This window comes from Aegilops tauschii, chromosome 3 (genome assembly GCF_002575655.3).
Source record: "Aegilops tauschii subsp. strangulata cultivar AL8/78 chromosome 3, Aet v6.0, whole genome shotgun sequence".
In the NCBI taxonomy this organism is placed as follows: Eukaryota; Viridiplantae; Streptophyta; class Magnoliopsida; order Poales; family Poaceae; genus Aegilops; species Aegilops tauschii.
In genome coordinates, this window is record NC_053037.3 from 330,631,933 (window position 1) to 330,649,499 (window position 17,567).

Below are 17,567 nucleotides of genomic sequence, written 5' to 3' on the forward strand. Positions count from 1 at the left end.
TACATGTGTATTTGTTTTCAGAATTTTTTGAAACTGAAAGTTTGGTTTTGAATTTTTCAAATAAAGGCCTCCATAGATCTCGGTCTCCGATATGCCCTATTGGCCATCGAATTCATATTCGAAAGGAGTTTCCAATAGTGTGATTTTTCTAGCATTCATCTCACAGATTATCGATTTTATCATGGTCAACATAAATCTCACAATATACCATAAATACTCCCTCCGTCCTAAAATTCTTGTCTTATATTTGCCTAATACGGATGTACCTAATTACTTTTTAGTGTTACATACATCCGTATCTAGACAAATGTAAGACAAGAATTTTGGGACAGAGGGAGTACTATTTATGGATAGAGGGAGTACTTAAAATTAAGGGTATATAAATGTAATTATTGGTGCTAATGTACTCCTCTGTCCTCAAATAAGTGAACATTTAGCATTTGAAATTTGTCCACAAAAGAATGCTTCTATCTTCTCAACGCATTTTAAAGTAGAAAAATAATAATTCTCTCTCATCACACAGGAATCAAGCCCAATAACATTTGGGCCAGTTCTTTTAGGCGGCTTAAAAAATAAGCTGCCTCGCCCTAGCTTAAAAAATAAGCCGCTCCTAAAATTTGTTGAGGCTCATTAGTAATCCCATAACTAGTTCAGAAGCCTCAATAAATGAGAGGCGGCTTATGGGAAAAGCTGGGAAAATAAGCCGACAAAAGAACTGGCCCTTAACACATGATCTCATTTTCTACATACGCTTAGCTCATTGAAGGTGGGAGGAAATTAGAGAGGAGAGAGATAGTAGCTTGCACCTTTCCAATGCATTTTCTACTCCATTCCAAAATTCGTCTTAAAATTTCTATACTTATTTGAGGACAGAGGAAGTATATTTATGGATGCACGGATTAGCAGCGTAAATTATTCGTCCTAATGTATATTTTCAATCTTATTGTATCGCACTAGCTTAATCCTGAAGTACCCAACATCTGTGGCCAAAAAAGGGAGAAACACAGCAAGAAAGTAACTGTAAAAAGTACTCCCTCCATAAAGAAATATAAGAGCGTTTAGATCACTAAAATAGTGATCTAAACGCTCTTATATTTCTTTACAGAGGGAGTACATAGTGGGAGATTAAATTCTCTCCATAAGAGCATGCATTGTACTCCAACCAGAGTTAAAGCGTACAAGTCAGACACTTGTCAATTACTCCCTCCGTTCCGAATTACTTGTCGCAGGTATGGATGTATCTAGATGTATTTTAGTTCTAGATACATCCATTTCTGCGACGAGTAATTTGGAACAGAGGGAGTACATGGCATCTACAATGGCGTCGAAAGCTTAATGAAGACAGGAATGTGACTAGGCAAGGGGAAACTAACAAACTGCGGCAAAAACATGCCATTATTTGTCCAATGCTAAGATGTTGACAATACTCCAAAGTGTAGCACACGTGCAGTACCTCAGTCTCACTTCTCAAATGGATTTTGTTGGACCTCACTTTCAGAAGTACCCAACGCCCTTCACTTCACCTATCTTGGGGCCATTGCCATCGTTACCAAGAAACAGGAACCGACCTGTTTGTAAGAAACAACTTTATCATATTCTACCAAAACCTAAACACGGTCGCAAAGCTGAACATAATTCCAAATGCCATGTAACTTTAATTCGTACGTTGAAACTGAGCATAAATCACAATGCTTAACATAATTCAAATGCCATGCAACTTTTAATTCATATGTTGAAACTGAGCATAAAAAAACCAGCACAGAAAATCAGCTTATCAATGTGACTACAAGGGACATGAGGACATCATTAATGAGACAATTGGTATACTACATAAACTTTGTCACGAACCAAAATGAGTAAATTAAGGGACAACGCTGAAGCCGGCTATGGAACATTTATATGGTTAGTTGTTCTTTATCTGAAAGTATTAAATGGTGTTTTGATGATTTTAGAGTGGACTAGATCAAGAGTTGTTCTGAATAAAATAATTGTGTTGTCACATGGGTAAATAGTTAGAACCCTGCAGTAGAAACTCCCTCCATCCTGAACCGCGACAAGTAATTCGGGACGGAGGGAGTAGGATAGAGCCTAACCCAATAATGTATGGAAAAAACACAAGCGGAGTCTAAGCTTTGGTGTGGAAAATCACAAACAACAGAGTTTTATCATGCTACAATTAGTAGTTCAAGAGACGAAATCAATACAGCTCTATTTAGCAACGCCTTGATGTTTTGATTGACAGAAAACAAATTACAATCAACTACTTTTTATGTTAAAATGCAGAAGAAAATGTGATCTAAAGTGAAAATGTAGAAGATGAAGGTTCAAACTCCTACACAATATGCAAGTGCTTATGCAGTTGGTATTTCAGTGTACAATCTAGACTCCTGAACACATTAAGTGTTTAGACAACAACACATTACATGTAGAACACAGTTCGCAACAGCCTCATAAGTCCGTTTGAAACATTGGGAAGTATGGGTTAAGGAGGAGATGCCCCATGAACTGAAGATGGCTGTTATATAGGTTTGAGGCAGAGTAGCTAGTAGTACTCTGCTTGTGCAGTTGTGAATCAGCCTGAAGATGATACCAAACCCAGATAGTGGGAATGCAGAAAACTTTTTGATTACAAGAGATTTCATTCATGGGGCTTCAGAAATGTCTTTGCTATGTTTTTTCTTCACTACAGCACTGTATGTGGTTACATTAACATAGGATGAGATGGCAAATCTTTTTGTTCAGAACAAAAGTGGGGGAAGGAAATGGAAGTCAGCAGCTAGCCGTTATCCTGAATAACAAAACAATGATTATTCAATATGCTGCCCTTAAAGCAAAGTTTGTAACAAGAAACATTTAGAAAAATAACAAAATTACTAATGGTGGCATTTAGCCTGTAATATTTAACAAGTTTCCCCGAGTAAAATTTAGAACTGAAGATTTTTCCTGTAACATAAAAACTTCAGGTTCTAAGACAAGGCTGAAAACAAATAACGGAGGTATGAACAAAAAAGAAGCTGATTACGTGATATCTAATAAAGAAACATACCATTTCCTCGAACAGCTATTTCTCTTATGCGTCTAACGAGCCCAGTTATAGGATCGGAGAACACCTTTGTCTCAATATTTCCTTCCAAATAGAGAACAGATCTGAAATGTTGCAACTGATCAACATTTAGAGGTATAATTGAAGTCAATCAATAAAAGGAAGAAGAAACACAAAGGGGACAGCATAAAGCTCAAACTACAGTGACCATGTTGCCACTTGGCCAATATGCAACTTCAAATCTACAACCAACAGGATGCATATTCAGTTTCCAACTACAACTAAGATAACCAATCCACCGGAACTGAATAACAGTGTTCTCTAACTTCCACTAAATGGAGCCTAGTAAAAGGTAAATGGTCCATACTCAATTATTCACCAAGAGAATCAAGTACTCAGATTTCGCAATCTAGGTGAATGAGTGGTTGGAAGGATGAACAAATGAACAGGCTTTAAAACGACAATAGAGGACTTAAGAATGCCTGTTTACATAATACTCCTCCGTTCACAAATAGAAGATGTTTTTGATATTTCAATATGGACTACATACTACGGAATGAAATGAGTGAACAAACACACTAAAATGTGTCTATATACATCCGATTCACTCACAAAAAAGTTAAAAACGTCCTATATTTATGAATGGAGCGAGTATTTCACAAAGCTGAATTAGCAAGCGGTTTGGGCAGCATGATCCGAGTTAGCAAAGCTGAGACTGACGCGCTCAAACATCTCGCTACCTCTAAACTGATGCAGGTCAAAATTGCATCCAACAAAAGGAAAATCTAAACAACGCAAGCTCGGGGCAAGGCAAAGGCGCTGACCCGGTCTTGACATGCTTCAGCGCGAGGCTACCCAGCCTGTCCGGGTAGATGCATACGCGGTGCCACTGCACGGAGCTGCGTTCCGCGTACTGGTGCGGCTCCTCGTTGTCCAACGGGCGGCGGTTGTTGCGGATACCGCCGGTGCCCAGAGAGAACAGCACGACGGTCTTCCCACTCCGCAGCCGCTTCTGCACAGGCTCTTGACCCACCTTTCCCACCATTATAGCCTTCGCGAATCCACCAAAACAAAAAGCGCACATCACATTTCGGCTATCACCAAACAAGTCCAAACGGAGAAGAGAACCAAGGGTTCCATAAAACCTTGTAGATGCCGTGGTCGAGGCCATTCTCGAGGGGGCGGGTGGTGATGGGAGGCCTCGGCTGGCTCCGGTACTGATTACCCTGATCGGCGGGTGGCTCAGGGTCGGGCTCGACATCGGATCCCGCGGCCGAGTGTGAGGACGGGGGCCCGGTGGTTGACAAGGGGCGGAGAGGAGAAGAGACGAAGCGACGGGAGAGGAGGAGGAGGCGGCGGCCGAGGAGGGAGGAGGTGGCGGCCGCCATGGATACGCGTCGACGAGAGGAAGAGGGGGAGAGATCACCGCTAAACCCTGTGCAAAGCCCTAGTTTTGGTGGGTTGCGTCCGGGGCCTTGGGTGGGCCGCTGGCTAGGACGATGACTGACTGATGATTCGAAAACAAAATGGTTGACATGCTGTGTGCCATGTATAGCATGCGCAAATGCAATATAGCGCTTTCAGCAGCATATAGCGTTCGCGTCGCCTATGCGAGCCCACATGGGTCTGCCCAGTAAGCCCATTTTCTTTCCTTCTTAACGGCTAGGTCGAGCCTGCCGGCAATCTTGTCGCCTCTCTTTTTCATCGAAATCACTACTTAAGTGTACCATTCTCAAAAAGAAAACATGTTAAGGGTACCCTTTGCAAAGACCACTCTTATTTGGTGATGATAAGTATCGCACTGCATGCGTGACACTTGTCACAATTTGCGAGTTTTTGTTTGTTCATTCATTTGTTTTTTCTAATGTTTTACCTCTTGAACCTTGTGTCCAAATTATAAATCGTTTTCTTCATCATGTTTCTTTCATCGAGATCTTTGAAACTATATCACATGTTAAAGGTTTGGACAAAAAAAATCAAAAAAGAGGATACAATGAAAATAAAAAAAATGAAAACCAGAAAAAAAAAACAGAAATCATAAAAAGGAAAAAAATAAAGCTGACAAAATAGAAACCGAAAGTATATTTGTGTTTTTCACTTTTTTGGGTAGCACGCCGGTACTTTTTCACTTTATGGGAAGCACACATATGTTTTCACTTTCCGAAAAGCACAGTTGTGTTTTTCTTTTTCTTTTTGGAAGCACGGCTGTGGGAAGCATGTGTTAGGATGAATGTTACAGGATTTTTATTGTGCAGATAAGCTTGAGCCTTGCATGCCAATCTCTGTAAAACCATGTGATGGGACACGACTAGATGACGAGTCGTTTGTTGGCCCAATCTTCCACGATACTCAATGAAATAGCAAGAACGTCGACGAACGATTGTCGCAACAGCAGCGTGGGTCGAAGTAGTAGAGTGGCTCTTCGGATCAAGCAAAAAAACGCGAGAAGACCAAAGAACAAAAACTTGAGCAAGAATTTGATCGGATCAAATCCTACACATATAGCAGCTCCAAAATCCCTCAAGGATCAGCAAACAACACAGATATTTGGCGCATCCAAGCTAATGCTTTTCTCCATAGTTTTCCACTTAAAAGTTTCTGCCTCATACAAGGCCGAGGCCTGCCTGTTTTAAGGCAAAACGAACCAACCGACCTAACAAACAAGCTAAAAAGATACGGACTCTTATCTCTTTCCTATTCTAACTAATCATGATTTAATTAATTACATGTCCAGCAAGCTGATCAAAAAAATCCAAAACAGACTAGTAGTACTCAAGGAACATACGTATGTTAAAGCTAAATCAACATGGTTTGGACTCCTCCACGTTGCCTTGGGGCTTCGGCCTTCACGTCCCGGCACTCCACACACACGATCAATACAAAAGAAATTGCATGGTGTTCTGAAGGTTGGTTTGATCTCTTGCTTCTCTGGTTGTGTCGGCGGCACCTCAATACAAAAACCTCCAATCTACAGTGTACATGGAATAGTGCGGTCAATGGCCACATCACCATGACGGTGTGCGGGCAAGAGTTTCATCGATCTCTTTTCTCCATCGGTACTCCGGTAAAACTTCTCTTCTATTTGTGTGGATTTGGTCGTCTAGTAACCACGTTACGCCAAAGTGACTGGGTATAATTTCGCAGGGGAAAAGTCCAAAATAAACCATGAACTCGTAGAAGAAAGCTAAATCAAGCCCTAAACTTCCAATCCCTCGAATCAGCACACCAAACTCTCTGATTCCGGTCTATTTTGAACCTTGAGAGCGTTCCCAAACAAGGATTATCGATGTGGCACGTAAAATCCTGGGATTGTTGACTGCGCACGCAACTGGGTTGGCCCACCAGGCACGAAGTGAGTTTTTTGTTTTTGTTTTTCCTAACATGTGATGTAAAAATATACCCAAAAAACATATCTCTGGATGAATCGAACTTCGAACTTATGCCGCCGTGGATGAGCGTCGACGAGAGGAAGAGGTGGAGATATCGTCGCTAAAACCTGTGCAAAGCCCTAGTTTTGGTGGGTTGCGTCCGGGGCCTTCGGTGAGCCACTGGCTAGGACGATGACTGATAATTCGAAAACAAATTTGTGACATGTTGTGTGCACATGTATAGCATGCACAAATGCAATATACCGCTTTCAGCAACATATAGCGCTCACGTCGCCTATGCGAGCCCACATGGGTCTGCCCAGTAAGCCCATTTTCTTTCCTTCTTAACGGCTAGGTCGACCTGCCGGCAATCATGTCGCTTCTCTTTTTCATTGAAATCACTAGTTAAGTGTACCATTCTCCAAAAAAAACTAGTTAAGGGTACCATTTGCAAAGATCACTCTCATTTGGTGATGATAAGTAACACACTACATGCGTGACACTTGTCGCAAATATGGGAGTTTTGTGTTTTTCATTCATTTTTTTATGTTTTACCTCGTGAACCTTGCATCCAAATCTTAAATCGTTTTCTCCATCATGTTTTTTCATCGAGATTTTTGAAACTATACCACATGTTAAAGGTTTGGACAAAAAATTAAAAAGAGGATATAATGAAAATAAAAAATGAAACCAGAAATCATAAAAAGGAAATAACAAAGCTAAAAAATAGAAACTGAAAGCACATTTGTGTTTTTCACTTATTTGGGAAGCACACCGGTACCTTTTCACTTTCTGGGAAGCACACATGTGCTTTCACTTTCCGAAAAGCACAATTGTGTTTTTTTGTAGTTTTTTTAGTTAGATGATGGAAATATCGACCTTTTTATGTAAATATATCCGAACGTTAATGAAAGATGTCTGGTTTAATCGAATTTCGTGAGGTTGGTTTAAATTGTTGACCGGGTGTATGCGGTTAGGATTGGATGTCGTTCTCCCGCATTTGTGTCCGTGGACTAATCCCCTGTCCGCGGACAGATGCGGAAGGGAATTTATGGTTAAAAAAAAGCCTGATGGCGGTGCAGTCGTTATCTGGATTGATAGTGCGCATGCCATGGTCCATGAACGCGACACACCTGCATGAAGCTGCTTCAGTTTCTGTTGTGCACAATTCGATTAGGCCGCAGGCTGCATGGTGTAAAACGACGCACTCATGGCTTCGTGATGGTAGGGATCGATCGCGCGCCAGAAAGAGGAAGATGGCGAGACGTGACGGCGCCAACTCGGGCGTGGGCCTGTGGCTGCTCCTAGCTGTAGCACAATCGGATGGACGGCAAAATCAAACCGGCCATGCATGTGACGCGAGATCTTGGGCGACGACAAATCGCCCGCAGCTTTTTCCGCGTGTTTCCTTCGCGACACTACGTCTCGCCGGACCACGTCGTGCATGCATGCACGGCCCGCGTGGGTTCAGTCCCGGCCAGCCGGCCCGGCGTTGCATGCGATGTCTCTGGCAGTGTGCCTACCGCGTTCTTGATGAACTCTACCCAATGGCCTGCAACGTTTTGTTGTTTCATGATTTGAACTCACGACCGATCATCAAGTTCCCGCCTAGTACCGCTGTACTACGAGATCGACCGGCTTCGAAGGATTAATCCGACAAGACGTAACACAAAAAACAAAGGTTATCACAGAAATCAAAGGTTAGTGAAGAACTGAACAGATTGAAAATAATTTACCTATCTTTTGAGCTAATCTTCAGGACATGTAAAAGCTAGTACTACTAATAAGAGAGGCACGAGGCCAGAGATCGTTGCTCTAGCACCCAACGCAGCATCTATCAATTATAGTCCTACCCTGAATTACTTATCTTAGATTTGTCCACAATACTGATTTATCGATAACATATCTAAGACAGTAATTTGGGATGAAAGTAATAGTAACCAGTGTTCAGAAATGAAAGTTGAAAACAATATTAGTGAGCAATCGTTAGGCATCAATCACGTGCTGGCCTAGTACTAGCACAGTGAGTATTATGGTCCTTCTGCGAGTGGTTATGACGGTTCTTATAATTTTATAGCTAGATAGAGCGACGTCCATCTTTCTTGTACTCCCTCCGTCCCATAATATAAGAACGTTTTTGATACTAGTGTAGTGTTAAAAACGTTCTTATATTTTGGGACAGAGGGAGTACTATCTAGTGGGATGGCGAAATCTGAATGTGGCACCAACGCCACGGCTAACTATATGTATAGCTCCCCACTCTGGAACTACTAGCATTGCAGGCTAACTATATGTATAGCTCCCCACTCTGGAACTACTAGCATTGTGGTGTGCACCTGTGAGCCCTGTCAAAATCTTCTCTTACCATGGTTAAGAGTTCAGCAACAGTTGTGTTTCTTTGTAAGTAGAGATGTCACTTGAAGACTACAGGAAAACAAAAACTAGGAGTTTTCTTCATATTTTTTTAGTCCATTGAAAAAGAAAGTTTGCAAAACAGTGTTTTGAACACTACAAAAGAATGAACGAAACTTACAGCCACAGGCCCAACTGCACAAGCTCAAGGCCGAACATTGAATGTAGTCCGAACCTAAGCCCATACACGAATGTATCTCATTGAGTTGGTGACGGACAAAAATCAAGAAGGCGCTTTTTCAGATCGTTCCCTTTTTGAAGGCGTCGTCGCGGCTCTCATTACCCGTCATGCGGTTCCGGGGGAAACTCTTATCCTTGAATCGGGCGGCGGCGGTGCACCGGCGTCGTATCCTTCCTGGAGGCGCCGCCTCATATGTAGCTTCATCTCTTCGGGGCGATAGTGCTAGGAGTGGTGTTGCTGCGCTCAGCGCCTATGTATCATGTCCTGGGTGTGTGCGTGTGTTGCGGTGGCGTAGCGTGTGTTTGTACTGGATGCTTGTGGTTTGGTGCATTACATATAAAGCGGGGCGAAAGCCTTTTTCGGTAAAGCACCATAACCGAACGGGCTACCGGCTCTCTTTTATCAACGTCATTGGATGTTGATTAAGCGTGAACTATGTGCGGCCGTGAAGGAGTTTTCCAAAGGGAAGGTGATTCTTGAGGGTTTCAATAACACCATTTTAGTGCTGATTCCAAAAAGCAAGGCACCGGATTATCTATCACAATTTAGACCTCTGAGTTTGTGCAATGTCTTATATTAAAAGCGAAGGTCATTGCCAATCGATTAAAAGTGGTGTTGTCTATTCTTATTTCTGAAGAACAAAGCGCGTTCGTAGCGGAAAGGTTGACCAGAGATATTGTATTGGTCGCGTATGAGTGTGTTCACGCCATTAGGACAAGGAAGAGGAAAAAAAATCTTTGTGTGCGGTGAAGTTGGACATGATGAAGTTGTATGACCAGGTCGAGGGGATTTCTTGGGACACATGTTGCATTAGTTTGGGTTTTCTGGAGCATGTACAACCATGACTATGAGATATGTTACCTCTGCCCGGTTTGTGCTCAAGCTGAATGGTGATGTATAAGATGGCTTTGTTCCTTCAAGGGGTTTGCGGCAAGGGGACCCTCTTTCCCCCTACCTATTTCTCTCCCGTGTTGAGGGCTTCTTCGTGTTTCTAAAGCAGGCTCAGCGTGATAGAGAGATATAAGGGGTGTCTTTTGGGTGCACTGGCCCCAATGTCACACGCCTTCTGTTTACGGACGATATCATTGTCTTTATGAAGGCATCCGTGGATAACTTGACCAAGCTACGGGATATTTTTTCATAGGAAAATGCACTTCTTCCGGAGAGGTTCTTCAAGCCGGAGTGCCAAGGGGGTCGTTGGGGATGCCTAGGACAGTGACCTCAATATTCCGCATGGGGCGGAGGTCCGGTCATGCGAATGGCCACACAATGCTTTCATGAACGAAACCAGATTTCACCAAGAGTTTGCACAGTTCGTTGCAAATGCCGGGTTGAGCGACTTCCTTGCAGATGAATGTGATCAGTACCACATCCTTACAAATTCCTTTGTGCAAAATTTTCATTTCTTGCATAGGCTCAAGCCTCCCATGGTGCGCTTTGACTTATATGCCGAACATCATGAGATACCATTTATCGAGTTCTGTCAGATACCTTTGATTTCCTCTAATGGGGGATTGAGGGAACCTCGACCGGAGGAGTTTGAGGGTTTCTTTTGTACTTTAACAGTGGGAGAGCGTAGGGGTGTGTCGAAAGCCCGAGTCACTAGTTTGTATTTCTCGTTGTGCACTACTTTGCTTTATTTACAGGGAAATATTTGACTGCTAGGGAGGAAGGTGGCACGCTCAGTGCCCCTGACCTCGCCATTTTATGGCGCACTTTTTGCTGACAACACTAATAGCCTTGGGGCTATTATTGCGCGATTCCTGCACACTAACAGGACTAGGGGTAAAGTTCATGGTGGTATTTATGCTACTCGCTTGGTGAGACGTTTTCATGTTAATATACGCCACAATGATTACTTGTTGCCTAAGGTTTATTTGGATCACCAGGCTATGAAAGATATAACCACTTTATTGATGAACATGAGCCTCCTCACTACATTCGTTATAACTTGGTATTTAGTGAGGATACTCGTGATATTATTCCGTTGCCCGCACCTTCTTTATTTGGCTCTCATGCCAGGAACAGATACACCGGCATGCCATCGTATATCATTGCTTACCGGAACGAGTTGGCCGCGGCTAAGAACGAGGCCCAGGCTTGGGACGCTCGAGTGCCGCCGCCTCAACACTTTCCTACCGGACCAGATGGCTACTACTGGTGGTGATTACCAAGTCAGGACAAAAGCCTAAGGCTGGGGGAGTACGTATTTCTCACCGACATTACATTCATGTTCACACATTTCAGTTGTTGGCGTTCATCCTCTTCCATTGTATAATCCATGTTAGGTTTATTTTCGCTTACTTTTTTTGTGTTTGAAAAACCTTGGAAAATCCAAAAATATTTCTCACTTTTTTTGGTTTTTATTTTTTGTTTATTTAGTGTTTATTATTAAAAGAAAACCCAAATGGATTTCCGTTTCTTCTTTGTTTGTTGGGAGCTTTCTCGTGTAAATAGTTTTTCTCACTTTTTGTTTTTTCTTTGTTATATTACTTTCTTCAGAAAAACTAAGAACACTAAAAATATTTCGGTGTGTTTCTCTGAAATTCTTTTCTTTTCATTGAGTCGTTATAAGGAGAAGACCACGATGAAAATGTTGAGTGGCTCTCATATGCATTATTATTGATCTAATGAAGAACCATTACCTTGTCTTCTCCTTTGAATAAAATGTTTGCGAATTCCAGCTTAGTCCACGACACCCTTGCATTATTATTATTTTCATATCATCCGGTCGTGCAAGTGAAAGGCAATAATGACGATAATTTGATGAGTGACTGTGGCAGGGAAAAGTGGGTATGAACACAACTTGTTTTTGTTTTTTGTTAATATGTTTAACTCAATATCCATGATTCAGCAAATTATGAGTAAACATGTTTATGAGACAATTTGAGATTATAGTTGCCCATGCCATGCTTAAGTAGCTATGAGTGGATAATGATTTATCTTGAGTGTCAACATGCATTAAAATGGTTATGATGTAGTATGATAGTATGGTATCCTCCTCTGAATGTTTCCACTTGCTTGACTTGGCACATGTTCACACGTGTAGTTGATTCAAAACCAACATAGCCTCCACGATATTTATGTTCGTGGTTTTTTATATCCTACTCACGCTAGTATTTAATGTTAATTATTTGTAATGCATGATTATTACCATTGTTGCTTCATATGTCTCTAACGTATCTATAATTTATGAAGTATTGATGCCATGTTTACAACAATTTTATATGGTTTTGGTATGATTTGGTTAGAACTAACCTGGATTGACGCTATATTTAGCAGAACTACCGTGGTGTCGTTTTTTGTGCAGAAATAAAAGTTCTCGGTATGGGCTGAAAATTTACGGTGATTTTTTGTGGACCAAAAGAGACCCCCGAAAAATCGAGGAAGGTCCAGAAGCTTCACGAGGAAGTGACAAGCCCGGGGGGCGCCCCCTAAGCCCCCCCCCCCGAGCTTGTCGCTCCCTCGTGGCCCCCCTTGGCGGGGGACCAACGCCAAAAATTCCTATAAATACCAAAACCCCTGAAAGGAACCCTATATGAGAAGTTCCGCCGCCGCAAGCCTCTATATCCATGAAAACTCAATCGGGACCCTGTTCTGGCACCCTGCCAGAGGGGAAAATCATCAATAGAGGCCATCTTCATCATCCCGGCGGCCACCATCATGAGGAGGGAGTAGTTCACCCTCGGAACTGAGGGTATGTACTAGTAGCTTGTGTTTGATCTCTCTCTCTCTCTCTCTCTCTCTCTCTCTCTCTCTCTCTCTCTCGTATTCTTGATTTAGCGCGATCTTGATGTACCGCGAGCTTTGTTAATATAGTTGGATCTTATGGTGTTTCTCCCTCTCTATCTTGTTATGATGAATTGAGTTTCTACCTTTGAGGTTTCACTATTATCACATTGAATACTTTTATGGATTTGATAACACTTGATGTATGTCTTGCATGTGGATACCCGTGGTGACAATGGGGTGTTCTATTGATTCACTTGATGTATGTTTTGGCACTCAACTCGTGGATTCCCAGGTGACATTGGGGTAATCTATGCATAGGGGTTGGTGCATGTTTTCGTCCTACTTTCACCGGTAGAAATCTTGGGGTACTCTTTGAAGTTCTTTGTGTTGGATTGAATATTATGAATCTGAAGTTGTTTGATGCATATCGTCTAATCAACTCACGGATACTTGTGGTGACATTGGAGTATCTAGGTGACCTTAGAGTTGGTTGATGTGTATCATATGGTGTTATTTTAGTACGAACTCTAGGGCTGTTTGTGACACTTATAGGAATAGCTCAATAGATTGATCAGAAAGGATAACTTTGAGGTGGTTTCATACCCTACAAATAATTTCATCTTATGTTCTCCGCCAGATAAGAATTTGGAGTGACTCTTTGTCGCACGTTGAGGGATTGTTATAGGATTCAATTATGTTAGCACTACTGAGAGATTGCACTAGTGAAAGTATGAACCCTAGGCCTTGTTTGTAAGCATTGCAATACCGTTTGTGCTCCGTTTTATCACTTGCTACCTTGCTATTTTTTTATTTTCAGATTACAAAAATCTATATCTACTATCCATACTACACTTGTATCACCATCTCTTCGCCTAACTAGTGCACCTATACAATTTGCCATTGTATTGGGTGTGGGGACACAAGAGATTTCTTGTATTTGAGTGCATGGTTGTTTGAGAGAGACCATCTTCATCCTACGTCTCCCACGGATTGATAAACCTTAGGTCATCCACTTGAGGGAAAATTGCTACTGTCCTACAAAACTCTGCGCTTGGAGGCCCAACACGAGTCTACAAGAATAAGTTGTGTAGTAGACATCATTGCTCTCTAGTTGGTCGCTTCTCAATCTATTTGCTATCCTTCACCCATACTAAGCGGGAATACTGTTTGTGCATCCAAATCCCTAAACCAAACTTGTTCCAGATGAGACCACTATATCTACTTATATGTGTTATTACTCTGTCGTTCTGAGCAAATTTGCATGTGCCACCTCTAATCCTTCAAATAATCATCTGTTCTGTGTGCCTATATTGCTCATGGAGCGACATGGGGCGGTCAGTATCTTCGATGCTAAGCGGATTATTCTCACGATGAGTGTTTATTCATCTGTGATTGCACGAGGGAGGCTGGTAATTGGGATGCCCAGTTCTAATCAAAATGGAAAAAAATATAATGAAACAAACTCCCTCGGAAAGTTGTTGGTACAAAGGGCACCCATGAATTCGGCTAGCCATGGCTTGTGTTTGTTGGTTGAGGGGGAGTAAACCTTACCTTTCCACTTGGGAACCGCCGATATTGTGTTCAGCATGGAAGATACTGAAAACTCTCGGTCGTGACGTTGATGGGAAAGGCATGCATCTCAAAATTGCATTTATCTCTAAGTTAAGCATCAAGCTCTCGCACCTCTGCAAATCCCTGCTCCCCTCTGCGAAGGGCCTATCTATTTACTTTATGTTATTTACTTCTATTGTCGAGTCATCATCGTCTCAATTAAAGCACCAGTACTGAGAGCACTATTGTCATTCCTATGCATTGTGTATAGTTAATATTGTGTGCATCATCACTCGATCTCTTCTACCATGAATTACAATGTTTAGTCGCTTCTTGAACTTTGGAGGTGCTCTGCATTTATGTTTTGCGGTCTCAGAAAGGGCTAGCGAGATACCATGTTATCATATTATATCATGATTGTTTTGACAAATTGTTGGCATTTGAGATATGTTATTATTGCTCGCTAGTTGATTATGACATTGATATGAGTGAATATAATTTCCAAGTGTTATCATTTGCATGGTAGTTCATGATCTTTGCTGAAAACTTGGGTGCTATTTAAACTTATATACGGATACAAGAACAAAAGAGTTCGTAAAATATTTTCTTTCTCACTTTCAGTTTGTCAGTTGAATTGCTTGAGGACAAGCAATGAGTTAAGCTTGGGGGAGTTGATACGTCTCCGTCGTATCTACTTTTCCAAACACCTTTGCTCTTTTATTTGGACCCTAATTTGTATGATTTGAATGAAACTAACTCGGATTGACGTTGTTTTGAGCAGAACTACCATGGTGTTGTTTTTGTGTAGAACTAAATATCTCGGAATTGGACGAAACTTTCTGGAGATTTTTTATGGAATATATGAAAAATAGTGAAGCCAGGACCCACCAGAGGGGGGGCGTGTTGCCCACAAGGCAACAGGGCGCGACCACCCCCCAGGCACGCTAGGTTGCCTTGTGGGGCCCATGGGGATCCGCTGACCCTAATCTCAAGCCTATAAATTCCTTTTCCCTGAGAAAAATAAGAGAAGAAGTTTCATCGCGTTTTACGATACGAAGCCGCCGCCGCCTCCTCTTCTTCATCGGGAGGCCAGGTCTGGAGTCCGTTCGGGGTTCTGGAGAGGGGGATTCGTCGCCATCATCATCACCAACCCTTCTTCATCACCAATTTTATGATGCTCACCACCGGGAGTGAGTACTTTCTTTGTAGGCTTGCTAGACAGTGATGGGGTTGGATGCGATTTATCATGTAATTGAGTCAATTTGTTAGGGCTTAATCCCTAGCATCCACTATGTTCTGAGATTGATGTTGCTATGACTTTGATATGCTTAATGCTTGTAACTAGGGCCCAAGTGCCATGATCGTATCTGAACCCTTTCTGTTTTCATGAATATATTTGAGTTCTTGATCCTATCTTGCAAGTTATATGCACCTATTACATGTTATGATCCGCATACCCCAAAGTGGCAATAATTGGGATTCTTTCCGGTGATGACCGTAGTTTGAGGATTTCATGTATTCACTATGTGTTAATGCTTTGTTCTGGTTCCCTATTAAAAGAAGGCCTTAATATCCCTTAGTTTCCTTATGGAGCCCGCTGCCACGGGAGGGTAGGACAAAATATGTCATGCAAGTTCTTATTATAAGCACACATGACTATATACAAAATACATGCCTACAGTACATTGATGAATTGGAGATATTGTGCATCGCTCTAGGTTGTGACTATTATATGATGAATTCCATCCAACACAAATATCCATCACTGATCCAATGCCTACGCTTTTTCATATATTGATCTTTGCTAGGTTATTTTTGCTGCTGCTGCTGTTACAATCACTACAAAAACTACTATTGCTATTGTTACCATTACTAGTGCTAGTGTTACCAATGGTATCAAGCTATCATACTACTGTGCTACTAATCACCTTGCTGCAGACAGTTAGTTCTCCAGGTGTGGTTGAATTGACAACTCAACTTCTAATACTTACAAATATTGTTTGGCCCTACTTGTCTCGAAATAATAAATTTGGGTTAAATACTATACCCTCGAAAACTATTGCGATCCCCTATACTTGTGGGTTATCACGGCGATTCTGAACATCATCTGTTGGCTAGCCATCTCCTTCACGAATGTATGGCATGATGCACCCACATGTTTCCCAAGCTTATTTTCTGGCCTTTTTCTTCTCGTCACACTATGAGCTTCATGCTTGCTATCGAGGTTTAATCCACATGACTCATCATTTCTCTACATGGGACGTATGCTTGAAGGATTTGGTGTTGGTGTCATATGATAGATGGTCTATAACAAAGTATATTCGGTGCATGATTATTTTGTGCCGAGGATATTCACGACTTTATGCTTCAAGATTTTGAGTACTTCTCACCTCGTTCAAAAGTGTTTAGAAAAGAATTAGCAACTGAGATGTCAATACATTGGATGCAGAATGGTCCATGTTTTTTTGGAAAATATGGTCCATTGTTTATACCTAAACACCCAAACCAAAACTAAATTAACCAGTTTGTGCCTAGGCTTCAGTGCATGCTGATTTTTTATGGCTTTATGCTTTAAGAGATTTTGTACTTCTCAATCGTATATACCAACTTATTTTATTGCCAACAGATTATTGAGCTACTTAATACTTACAAGACTAACTCTTATGTATGAATTATGTGATGCCATCATAGCAGGTGCATGTATACATAGCAAAGATATCTCCTTATAGCACAAGAGTGTAACACCCACGATGCGGCTATATCTCCCACGTGTCGAGGCACGACTTAGAGGCATAACTGCATTGTGGTTTTGTCGCCAGAAGGGTCATCTTTACACAATCCCATGTAATGAACAAGAATGGGATAAAGAGTTGGCTTACAATCGCCACTTCACACAATACATAAATAAATCATACATCATACAGAGTACACACATAGGTCCGACTACGGAACCAAAAGAAAAGAAGACAACCCAACTGCTAGATCCCTGATCGTCCCAACTGGGCTCCACTACTGATCAACAAGAAAAGAAACAACACAACGGACAAGATCTTCATCGAGCTCCCACTTGAGCTCAGTTGCGTCATCTGCACTGGTCTCATCGGCACCTGCAACTGTTTTGGAAGTATCTGTGAGTCACGAGGACTCAGCAATCTCACACCCGCGAGATCAAGACTATTTAAGCTTATAGGAAAGTATGGGGTAGTGAGGTGGAGCTGCAGCAAGCACTAGCATATATGGTGGCTAACATACGCAAATGAGAGCGAGAAGAGAAGCAACG

General features: G+C 41.8%; 1 protein-coding gene and 1 pseudogene across 1 annotated transcript; one reads left to right on the top strand and one right to left on the bottom strand.

Annotated features, from left to right (window-relative positions):
- Positions 1-17,567, top strand: part of LOC141042931 (uncharacterized) — a 341,300-nt pseudogene that overhangs the window by 60,418 nt on the left and 263,315 nt on the right.
- LOC109740129 (single-stranded DNA-binding protein, mitochondrial) lies at positions 1,131-4,540 on the bottom strand. The gene is made up of 4 exons (XM_020299163.4): positions 4,189-4,540; positions 3,868-4,094; positions 3,047-3,147; positions 1,131-1,568 (listed from the first exon to the last, which is right to left on the bottom strand). Exons 1-4 carry the CDS (start codon positions 4,429-4,431, stop codon positions 1,495-1,497), a joined length of 645 nt encoding a protein of 214 aa, XP_020154752.1. The 5' UTR covers positions 4,432-4,540; the 3' UTR covers positions 1,131-1,494.

Bases quoted from the DNA above. Each gene is read 5' to 3' on its own strand.
- LOC109740129 (XM_020299163.4), bottom strand. From the start codon at position 4,431: ATGGCGGCCGCCACCTCCTCCCTCCTCGGCCGCCGCCTCCTCCTCCTC. The intron at 4,095-4,188 runs GTTTTATGGAAC...GGATTCGCGAAG, and splicing joins TCGACCACGGCATCTACAAG to GCTATAATGGTGGGAAAGGT. The intron at 1,569-3,046 runs GTATGTTTCTTT...TCTTACAAACAG, and splicing joins AATAGCTGTTCGAGGAAATG to GTCGGTTCCTGTTTCTTGGT.